At 40.5% G+C, this 12,423-nt stretch overlaps 1 protein-coding gene across 1 annotated transcript in view; it reads left to right on the top strand.

The window, feature by feature from the left end:
* CPNE4 (copine 4) overlaps nt 1-12,423 on the top strand; it is a gene marked incomplete at its 3' end in the record, with an annotated part of 591,787 nt that overhangs the window by 437,990 nt on the left and 141,374 nt on the right. Inside the window, exons 6-7 of the mRNA XM_082839801.1 lie at nt 1,112-1,195; nt 4,471-4,560. Of these exons, the coding sequence (XP_082695927.1) occupies nt 1,112-1,195; nt 4,471-4,560 (174 nt within the window). The remainder of the gene's footprint in view (nt 1-1,111; nt 1,196-4,470; nt 4,561-12,423) is intronic.

Genomic DNA, 12,423 nt, shown 5'->3' on the forward strand with positions numbered 1-12,423 from the left:
TCTACCACTGAAAACAACTATAAACACTGGACAAGATACAAGAGACATCTGTTTGAGGGTCTTAAGGCAGTCAAGATTCAGGGTCAGAGAAGTTGGAGAGAAGAGAAATCCATTGAGGTGATTCAGACATTCTATGCAGATTTTCCACTTAAGGCAATTCCATAAGGCTGATTCATAAAACCCAGGGATAGAGAAGCTGGGAAGCCTAGCAGAAAATAGCTACTAAGAAACAGAGAAACTGAGCAGTGCTTTTAATAGTATCATGGAGTTGGGGAAGTAAAACTGGAGTTCAGGACTTCAGGGAGAGCTTGGGTTAGTTGTAGAGAAGGGAAGCAGCCCAACCCTTGGAGTGACTTATCCCCTCAAGGCATTCACTAATTAGCAAATAGCAGCATAGACAGAAACTGAACCAATAACTATAGAACCAAGAGATTATGGAAGTAAACAGAGTCTTTCAGAGTCTCACAAACAGAAATGAGCCTTGAGGGCTTGTCAAGAAGAAACAGCCCTCATAAACAGTGAGTTTTTGAGTGAGAGCCATTTAAGGATTATACCCAAGGAATAAAGGAATCAGAAATAGGTTGGGCCTTTAAAGACTTTTGAAGAAACCAGGCTCTAAAGAGCTCAATCCTAATTGGATTCAGGTGACTGCCCCCATTCTAATTGCTTGCCAGAAGCTGAAGACTCATCTATAGCCTTTATAATTTTTTTTTACACAGTGTCTAGTATTTAATCAACAATTAACAAGCATAACAAGAGGCAGAATGGAGAAACATAATAAAAACAGACCCACAGTGATCCAGATACTGTAGTCATCAGACATAGACTTTACAATAACTAGAATTAACATGTTTAAGACAGCAGATACACTGCTTCTTAGAGAACCAGCATTTGGGTGGATCTTTGAAGACTACCTGGGATTTCAGTCAACCAATCCTTACTTCTCAAAGGACTCGGCGTTAAGATACAGCTCATTCTAGCCAAAGGTGGGTCTCAGGGAGGAAGAATAAAGCAAGGAAGGGTCAAATTCAGGGGTATTTTATCCAGGGCTGGATCAAATGTGTTTGTGCAGGGGGTAGGGAAGCAACTCATTTCTGCTTATTTATTGTAGGATTTCTTCAGTAAGTCTGACCCATTTCTGGAAATTTTTCGAATGAATGATGATGCAACTCAGCAGCTTGTGCACCGAACTGAGGTGAGAAGAGCCGTCTTCAGCTGTGCCATCTCGTCTCTTTAAGATGAAACACTGACCTGTTTTGAGAAACCCCTTCCCTTTCTTTTTTTTTTTTTTGCGGTACGCGGGGCTCTCACTGTTGTGGCCTCTCCCATTGTGGAGCACAGGCTCCGGACGCGCAGGCTCAGCGGCCATGGCTCAAGGGACCAGCTGCTCTGCGGCATGTGGAATCTTCCCTGACCGGGGCACGAACCCGTGTCCCCTGCATCGGCAGGCGGACTCTCAACCACTGCGCCACCAGGGAAGCCCAACCCCTTCCCTTTCTTAATGTCTATAGCTAAACCTCAAGACCTGAAGTCTTCCCAGTCCTTAAGAGGGCTCTTTATTCTCAATGTGGGTGTTATAAGAGGAGACCCTTTCTCACCCAGATTTTCCATTATTGACCTTTAATGCAGAAAGCCAGCAACTTATTAATAATAAAAAGATGAATACTAGCTAATATTTAATAAACATGACTAGGTACCAAGCATTTGACTGACTGATCTCATATGCATCATTTTATTTACTTCTCACAACTATGCATTGACATGATTATTATTACCCCATTTTACAGTTGAAGAAACTGAACTTTGAGGAGGTCAAGTCACCTTCCCAGTGAGCAAGGGGTAGAGCTGAGGTTTGAATTGAGTTTGACCCTGAGCTTTGCTGCAATTTGAGAAGCCAATGTGCCTCCCCAGGGAAAGTCCATACACGGGACTGATGTCAGATCTGTCGTACGAATGGCTGTCCTGTATCAGCAGGCATTTGGTCTGGCTGCATCTCCCTCTCACCCTCCTACATTCTCTCCACGTGACTCCGAACCTTATCCTTCACTCTCCCAGCCCCACTACCCACCACCACACACCCACTTAACAACCAACCCTAGTCTCCACTTTTTATTTTATTTTATATACAAGCCAGTTCAAGAGAGACTGTGGGGGGGGGGTGAGAAGTGCATTGATAAGGAGGAATGGCTTGGAGCTGAGAGAAAAATATGCTTACAGTGTGGGGTAAAGGAAGAAGGAACTCTCGTGACTCTCTCAGGATGATAGTGGAGTGCTGTGTTCCCATACCCTACACTGGAAATCCATTTCCTTTTTCCTGAAGTAGCAGAGTTGCAGGTAGCATTAGGGGAACTTTTCATGTCATATTTAAGGCAAACAAGAATCAAATAGTCTTGGACTGGCTAGTTCTGTGGATGTCATCTGGTACATGGTTAGCATTTAATAAAGTGTGTCTACTAAAGAATGAATACATGAATGGAGTTGAATATTGATAGTTATGTCCACTCCCTGTGATAGTATAATGTGATTCTTTGGACAGTCGCAAACTATTCCCTGGGGAATAGTTTCAAATGCAACTGGGATGGTTTCCCTGAGTGGCACCCCATCACCATCACCAAATAGAACTTTTTCCCACATAAAGATTCCTTTGGTGGGACAAAGTTCTCTCAGGAGAAGTAACTAAATGTTGGGGAGAATCAGAAGTGGTACCCATTCATGACTTTGCTCGAGCCAGTGCACGGGGACTTGAATGTGCAGGGAGAAAGAAGAGGGGTGGCATATTGTTAGACTTCTTCTTCACTCCTGACGGCATCCCTCCAAGAAGAGGTAAACTCCCCTGTTCCCCTCTAACTCTTCCCCATACCCCATTGTGAGGGGCTCCTGGAATCTCATAAGAATTGTGATTGTAAAGTTTTCCAATGAGTCAATCAACATAACATTGATTTTTCCTCTTTCTTACTCAATAGATACAAAAAAAAATACAATACCTTTCTTTCTGGGTAAGCAATAGATACAAAAAAAAAGGCAATACCTTTCTTTCTGGGTAAGCACATGTGTGTGTGTGCATACACACACACACACGCACACACACACACACACACACAGAGATTTTAATTTCAGCGGAAATTTCTAGTTGAAATTTTGATCTGCTATTGAGTTTTATGAAACTGTTGTAATGAAACATCTTCACTTTTTAGTATTTCTATACAAGGGTGAGAAATTTAAATTAACCAAAACAATTTTATCTAACTTTTCTTCTCACTACCACTTTGCTCATTCAGCGAATGAGAGCAAAAAGCAGTCACATAGGAACATTATTTTTCTACTTTTTAATGCATTAAAGGAAATGTACTAATGAGCCTACAGTATAATCAGTAATTCATCATTATATTAAGGAATTCAGGAGAAGAGGGAATCACTTATAAAATAATTATGTTATGTAGATAGAGAATTAATTTTTTTACAATTCTAAGGCTCTGCTAACTAAAAACTTCATAGGAAGAAAAGTCAATATGACAGAACTCCATTTAACTTCGTTTGTATGTCCCCTAGAGCAGTGGTTCTCAAATATCATGCATCAGAATCACCTAACGGCCCACCTCGAGAGTTTCTGTCAGTAGGTCTCGGTGGAATCTAGACATTTGCATTTTTAACAAGTTCCTGCTGGTCCAGGAACCACACTTTGGTAGCCCCTGCCCTAGAGTACACAGTACAATCTTAGGCACAGAGCAAATACTCATACGCTAAACCAAATTGAATTACTGAATCATCTGATGGCAGAATAAGACTTGACTCGAATAGACTCTCAGGCAGGATTTAGCCAAGTTCATGATTAGTAAGCTGCTTTTAAAAGGGTTTCACGATATTGCAGTCTTAGTTTGTGATCCTGAAGATCTGCCCTGTTATGCCTTCCGAGCATACCTAGTATAAATGTATTCCTGGGATTTTTCTTCTAGAAACTTTACTTCTGACTTGCAATCTGATCTAACCAAGGTCACAGGTCACCAAAGACTGCTCAGTTCTTCAGCAGCAGAATTGTCCTGCCACACACCCCACACACACACCAATAGGCTTTACGTATGCTGACCTCATTAGAAGAGAATTTATGCCATAGGACTGACAGTCCTACAGAACTGGCAATACTTTATCAGGGGCAGAGGCAGCCCATCTCCTTAATCCCAACCCCTTTTGATATAGAAGGGGTCATCTCCAGCATCCACATACTGGACAATATTATTGTCATTATTCATGAAATAACAGCCAGGCCAGCGACCGCAAGAGTTCTGCCCATAACGATCCACCTAGTGGGCACCCTTGAAAGGTTTACTACTCCAAGTTTTCATTAAGGCACCTTTTCCAGACAATTGTCCTTATCATAAGCACCACAGTGTTTCTCAAGCAGTTTTTATGTTGAAATGTGAAAATGTCAAGCACTTACTCTCCCACCCACCACTCCTCTCTTTTTTTCCTCAGGTTGTGATGAATAACTTAAGCCCAGCCTGGAAATCATTCAAAGTATCAGTAAATTCTCTATGCAGTGGAGATCCCGACCGCCGGCTGAAGGTCAGAAATCTGTCTGTCTGAGAAATGTAATTTTACATATTTACCCCTCCTCTTTCTCTTCAAGTGAATGTTGGCAAACCCAAAATCTCCTGTATCATTTACCCAAATCTCTTAGCATCTTGATGGAAGAAACAAGGGCTCTCCTTTCTGCTGGAGCCATCGAAGCTCCTGAGATAACATGAGATAAATCTCAATCATGTTACGTTAAGTGGCAAATCCCATGGCCTCTAGGAGAGAAACTGTGGCAATAAGTTCAGGGTATATTTGGGAGTTATTAAAAAAACAAATACTGTTGTTATCACTTATCTACCGCTGCATGACAGACTACTCCAAAATTTAATGCTTAAAACAATAGCCATTTATTTAGCTTATGATTCTGTACATTGTCAAGTTGAGTTCATCTAGGAGGCTCTTTTCTTGGTCTTGCATGGACTTCCTCATGTATTTGCAGTCAGCTGTACCTGAGCAGGACACCTCTGCTTCTGGAATTTGTCTGGCTGTCATCTGGAATGATCAGGGTGGCAGGGCCATTTGTCTCTCATCGATCAGCAGGCTAGCTTGACTTACACACTCAGCAACCTTAGGGTCCAAAAGAGCCAGGACAAAACATGCACGTCTCAAGGCCCAGTCTCAGACTCACATGAGGTCACTTCCTCTGCGTTCTGTTGGCCAGTCACACAGCCATCCCAGATTCAGGGATGAGGAAATAGGACATGGACTCTACCTCTTGGCGGGAGGAGCTGCAGAGTATGGTGGCCACTTTTTTCAGTCTACCACACAGGCTTTTTGAGTATCATGGGAATGTAGAAGTTGGAAGAAAAGACTCATTATAAGAGTCAGGACGATCAAAGGAGGACAATAGGCTAAGTGCCTGAAGCAGACTCCCAGAGTCATTCCTTATGGTCCCTCGTCTGGCCCTCTCTCTACCTTGGAAGTCCAGAAGCTCCATGTTGTCAGTGTCCCAGAGGTGACTCTACCAACTCAGGACGACTGAGTAAATTCAATAGAGGCCAGAGCTATAAATCAAAAGGCCAACAGGTTCATGTTCAGTGAGAAACATGACCCTCAGGCAGACTCAACATTCATATCAGCTTTACCAGAGCATTTTCTCCATGTGGGCAAACCATGGGGAAGATAGTTTTCAGAAGGTTGTGTGACAGCCTAAAAGCAGAGCCAGGGAAGCTGGATAATGGAGGTGGTTAATGGCTTGAGACCTTAAAAGCCTGGGACACCTACCACCCCAATGGGATTATATGTCTGTTAGGCAGACTAAACATTCATGTTGGGGGCACCGACTCCCCTGGAAAGTGTTAGATGGGCACTGCCAATGTTTGTCTTTGTAACTTTACACTTTCCTCACTCTTTTTGCCCTGTAAACCTTCTTCTAATGGATATAATTATTTGCATTTGTCAATGTCATCCATCAGTTTAGAATCCTATCCATTGGTTAGTCCCAAACTCTTAATGTGACTTTACATCTTTGTTTAAAACCATTTTGTTTGGACTTTGTACTATCTGTGGACATGCTTACTTCTGTGGTCTGGAGGAGCTGCTCAGAGTTGTCCCTAATATCTCCTGTGGGAGCCTCCACTCCCACTGGAATTGTCTTTCATGCCAAAATCAGGACTCCTGGCTGTTTGGGCCTCGTGTATAAGCTCATATTCACAGTTGCCAAGACCTACGGCTTCAGGCCTGGGTTGGGGATTGTCACCTATACTCTGAGCCACCCCATCCCAGTCCCAGGGAGATAAATGGACCCTTTGGGGCAGAAATAAGATAATGCCTACATTAGCCATAGGTCAACTTAGTCATGGTGAGTTATCAGATAAAAGGGGAGGGTTATCTGTAACTGAATAAATTAAAATGCAGAAAAGGAGCATTTTGTGGCCTTTTGAGTGCTCTGCTGTCTGTAGAGGACAAGTGGGAATAAAGGAGAGAGAGAGAAAGAGAGAGAGGGAGAGAGGGAGGAAGGAAAAGGAAAGGAATGAAGGAAGGAAGGAGAGAGAGACAGAGAAAGGGAGGATCAGGATTTCTCAACAGCTGTACCATTGACATTTGGACTTTGTTGTGGGGACCTGTCCTGTGCATTGTAGGATGTTTAGCAGCATCCCAGGCTACTAAACACTTGTAGTAATACTTCACCCCCATCAGTCTTACAGCCAAAAGTGTATTCAGACATTATGAAATGTCCCCTGGAGGGTAAAATCATTTAGACCAATGCATCAGAATCACCTAGAAGGCTTGTTAAAATGCAGATTGTTAGGTGTTATCCCCAGGGTTTCTGATTAGGTGGGTCTGGAGTGAGCCTGAGAATTTGCATTCTACAATTCCTGAGTGATGCTAATGCTGCTGGTCCCAGTCCACACTGAGAACTCCTGGTACAGATATTTGCTCCTTCATTACAGTCCTTCCGCGGCTCAGTGCCCCCCACCACTTTTCACCACCCAGCCTCCCCTCCACCACCTTTTCTCTGCCCAGCACTCATACCCACCCTGCCCTCTCCAAGCCTTCAGGGCTTGGCACACGCCTCTCTCTGCCTGATGCCTTCTTCATTCTTCTGCTTTTCTTGGATTATCATCATCTGCTACTTTCCTTCAGGTCTCTCCAATATCCCTCCACTTCCAGAAACCTTCCCTGATCTCTTTAGCTTCTATGGGTGCCCTCTAGCCCTCTGTACCCACCTCATAGAGATACTTCACTTGTTTGGAACATTTCCGTTTCCATCTCTTTCCCCAGCAGGTGACTCTTTCTTCCCAGTTTGCCCCTTCAGGGTGAGAATCATGTTTTTTCCCCTGTGTATCCAGGCATCCAGCCCAGCACTCGGCACAGAGCAGATACTCAGTAACTGTTTCTGGAGTGAATGGACAGAGGAGCAGGGAGGTGCTAAGAGGTCAGCAGCGCGTCACTGGCGGGTGCAGTGGGGGGGAAGGGGGAATCCCCCCACACAGGTGTGCTGAGCTCACTAGGTGACAAACCCAATATCATCACTCACCTGCTCACAATCACCAAAAGCAACTTTTCTGAAAAGCTGGAGAGACTTCCTGTATTGCCCTTTATTTGTATTGATTATTTCATCACAAAGGCCACTGAGAAATGCTCATAATGTTGTTCCCATTCAGCTTTCTTTGAAATAAAATGGTACCATATTGGCAGGCAGCAACTCCTCACCACCAAAAAAACCCAGAAAGTGAACTTTTAAATTAAAAAATTTGGGGACTTCCCAGGTGGTCCAGTGGTTAAGGATCTGCCTTCCAATGCAGGGGGTGTGGGTTTTATCCCTGGTCAGGGAGCTAAGATCCCACATGGCTCACGGCCAAAGAAACAAAACATAAAACAAAAGCAATATTGTAACAAATTCAATAAAGACTTTAAAAATGGTCCACATCAAAAAAAAAAAAAAAAAAAGACCAGAAAAGAAAACATTTTAAAACCCTCTGTCCATTTAGATTCTCAGTCTTGGCAAAACTCTAATAATGAGGTCTTTGTCCCAAATGAGACTTGATATATATATATATTTTTTTAAGAAGATGTTGAGGGTAGGAGTTTATTAATTAATTAATTCATTTTTGCTGTGTGTTGGGTCTTCGTTTCTGTGCGAGGGCTATCTCTAGTTGTGGCAAGCGGGGGCCACTCTTCATCGCGGTGTGCAGGCCTCTCACTGTCGCGGCCTCTATTGTCGCGGAGCACAGGCTCCAGACGTGCAGGCTCAGTAGTTGTGGCTCACGGGCCTAGTTACTCCGCGGCATGTGGGATCCTCCCAGACCAGGGCTCGAACCCGTGTCCCCTGCATTAGCAGGCAGAGTCTCAACCACTGCGCCACCAGGGAAGCCCTGAGACTTGATATCTTTAAATATCTTTTATTCAAGGGTCCACACTAGCACCAAGTTTAAATAAAACCAGGTTTTTCTTTTGGTTTTATTTATTTTTTTCCTCCTTTATGGGAAAAATTTTTTAAAAGCATTCAAATAAGTACTTTTCAGAAATTGATGCTTTAATTTATTTATTATGAAAAATTTTAAACATCCATAAAAGTAGTGGGTTATGATAACCCACCCCCCTCCCCACACCCATCACACAGCCTCAACCATTATTAACCTGTGGCCAATTTTATTTCATCTGTACTCCCAATACCCATTTTCTGTCACCCCGCCCCCCCCAACTACCACTAGATCGTTTTTAAGCCAATCTCAGACCAGGGCTCACTCATTCATTAGGTAAAGCAAGCGTAGTGCCAGAACACATGAAACTTTTAAGAACCTACAAGAACGTTTTAATTTCTTTTAAAGTCAGAAGGAAAAATGAAATTGTAAGGTTGAATAAAATGTTTCCATTTTTTTCTCACATCAGAAAACAATAACATTTTTAGGATCCCCAAAATCTGTTATGGTGAGAGGGGGGTCCATGAAGGCAAAAGGGCCTGGGGCCAATGTAAGTCCCTATGGGGTCCTCTCCCAAACACCATACCATTTCATCTGAAAATACTGCAATGTGTATCTCTAAAGGACAAGGAATCTTTCTATAAACATAACCACAAACCTATTTCTATACCTAGAATATTATCTAAGCTTCCTTAATGCCAGCAAATGTTCTGCCACTATTCATATGTGACCATCTAATTTACTTCATAGTTTTTTTTTCAAATTGGAATCTAAACAAGGTCCAAGCATTGCATTTGACTGAAATGTCTCTGAAGTCTCTTTCAATCTGTTAGTTCTCTCTCCCTCTTTTTTTTTTCTTTTTCCTTGCAATTTAATTAAAGAAACTTGAAGAAACTTCTTTTACTTGAAGAAATCAGGCTGGTTTGTTCTGTCACATTTCCCCCACTCTGTGTTCCCTGTAAACAGCTAGTTGGGACTTGATCAGATTCAGTGGCTGTTTTGTAGCAAGAACGTTTTACAAGGGATGGTGCTCTTTTATGGTCTTAAAAGTTATTGAGGAGCATTGCCTAGATTCATTATTTCATTAGAATTTCCAAAATGGTAATTTTCTAATTCTATTATTCCTTCTTTATCTGTTATTTAGAGTTCTTCTATAAAGAAGAGCTCGCTTTAACAGCTGTTTGGTTCCCTGAGGTGTGATTTATACAAGAAAGCCTGGAAAATGCTTTATTGTTTCTTTTTTTCAAACAATTTTCAGAATAACAAGTTACTTCTCTAGCATCCTTCATAGGTGACTAATGGGGTCCCTCACTATTATTAAGAATTCATGGATTTTTAAATATATCCCAGTGTTTCAATCTATTTCAGTTATAATTATTCCTTTGAAATCTTGTATCGTCCCTTGTTTAACCAGTTAAAACCACTTCAAGTTGGCTCTTGAGTTCTTAATAGTTTCTTTGCTTTCTGGTATGAATTTTTTTAATTCATGAATTCTGAAATTTTGAAATTCTTTTTTTCTGTAAGATATGTATCTCTCTATAGATGCTAACTCATACTTTAAAGTCTAGAGACAATTCCTCTCTATAGTTGAAGCTCTAACCCATAGAACGGTTGGGTTCCTTTGTTTCATTTTGCTTTCAGCATTTAGAATTTATTTTTTCAAGTTTAATTTTGTCTTATAATTATATAAAATGTTTACATGATTCTAAAGTCAAAACTACAAAACAAAGTATATTCAGAAAAGTTTAGCTCCCATTCCTGTTTCTCTAGTTTTTACTCTCTTCCCTTACAGGTAATCATTTTGTAGCACATTTTAACACCTGATAGAACCAGCCTCTCTCACTTCTGTATTCTTTGTATTTTTAAGGGTCTTCAGGTCTGCTTGGATATTTTGCTTGTTGTTCTTTCCATTAAGCTTTATAAGCAACTAGTACCAGAATAAAAAAAAAACTGATAGTATTTTTATTGAGATTGCAAAGGAAATCTCTTCTTTTTTATTTTTTACATCTTTATTGGAGTATAATTGCTTTACAATGGTGTGTTAGTTTCTGCTTTATAACAAAGTGAATCAGTTATACATATACATATGTTCCTATATCTCTTCCCTCTTGCAGAAATCTCTTCTAATATTGTCTTTCCAGCCCAGAACATGGCTCGTCTTTCAGTTCATTCAAGTCTCCTTTTGTGTTTGCAGGAGCACTTACTGTTCCTCTTAGAGGTTTGGAATGTTTGTTTTTAAGTTTATGCCTAGTTTGTTTGTTTCTTTCTTTCTCTTCCATTACACCTTCTAACAACTATTGTTTGTATACATAAAAGCTATTGAATTGTTTTCTTAAATAACTATTTGATTAAATTTTATTGTTGTTTATACTAATTTTCTGTTAATTTTTTGGAGTTTTTAAAATATAGATCATATGGAAATAGAGATAGTTTTGCCCCTACTTACTTAACTAGTCGTTCTCCTTATTTCTTTTCTTTATTTGTGTGTACCAGTGCTCCCAACACAATGTTAAATAGTAGTAGAGATGGAGGGCATCCTCTGGTCTTATTCACCAGTATGATGGAAAATGCTCTGGTGTTTCTCCATTAATTCTGACAGAGGTTAATTTTTTAAAGTAATTGTGAAGGTGTCAGAGGCTTAGAGTTTTCTCAGCCACATCTACTGAGCCTTAAGTACCTATGGTAGGATTCAGAGAGGATTCTTTCTCGGTAACTCAAGAGACAACCCTGCAACAAGCTGAAATGTCTTCTGAACTATGTAAAAGACATTGCATACTTCCTAAGTAGATTTAGGGTTACATTTAATATTAACTATTTAAAGAAATATATGTATTTAATATTTAATATTTAATACTAGCTGTTTAATGACATATATTTAATATTTAATGTTAGCTATTTAATGAAATATATATTTAATATTTAATAGTAGCTACTTAATGAAATGTATTTAATATTTAGCTATTGAATGAAATTATCCATGATTTCTATGGCATATTAGAGTCCTTATCAAAATCACAACTTCATTTACTTCTAACCATACTGTGAGGTAGATTCCATTGTGTTCATTTTACAGATGAAGAAACTGAGGCTCAAAACCCCATGCAGTCAAATGTCAAATTTCATGCTTTTTGTTGAATCGTACTGCCTCTATTTTGTTGTATTCTTAGAAAATAAATCATCCTGATAAAGGATGATTTATCCCATTACTCTCACTCAACCAAAATGCTTATCATCATTCAAACATTTAACAGAAAGAAGACTTGTCTCTATGTAACATATTTCATAAAGTCTGAGAAACTATCAACTATTCACCATACCACTAAAGGGGAAAAAACACTCTCAATGAAATTATAACACAGTGTTTTCTATCAATTTGTGGTTGTTAAGAAAATAAATATGAGCGTCTTTGATTCTATGAAATATGGTATTAATAATTTCCTTTGATTTTTATCAACACATTATTAATACCCAGTACATATTTGTTAGGAGACAGTGCTGGTATTCAGAATAGATTCTTCCAGATGGGGATCTTAGAAAGAAAGAGGAGAAGGGACCACCAGCAAGTATTATTAACACCTTAATTGTGCCTAGCACTGGGGGAAAGGTCATGCCAGAACAATCAAGACAAATACCATGTAAGCACCTTGAGGTCATTTCCTGTCCCTTTCTCTGGTGCTCAAACTGCACAGGTAACTTGGAGACTTTCCCCTAGAGTTTATCGGACATCCTCTAAGGATAATTGATAGAAGCCACTTGCCTTGAAGAGGGATCTAGGGTGAGGAGGACCAGTTGCTTCTGTATCAACTTGCCCCCAGGCCTTATTCTGGAGAGAGGCCCAGGTTATTAGCTGAGGTCTTAGTGGGGTGGACACAAGCAAGACAGAACCAGGAGAAGGAAATAGCAGAAAAGAAGGAGAAGCAAGTCCCCAAAATCAAAGCAGAGGTGATGAAACTCAGGAGGCCATGAGAATTGAGAGGAGGCCCGG

Source organism: Leucopleurus acutus, assembly GCF_964270905.1.
Source record: "Leucopleurus acutus genome assembly, chromosome: 5".
NCBI classification, from domain to species: Eukaryota; Metazoa; Chordata; class Mammalia; order Artiodactyla; family Delphinidae; genus Leucopleurus; species Leucopleurus acutus.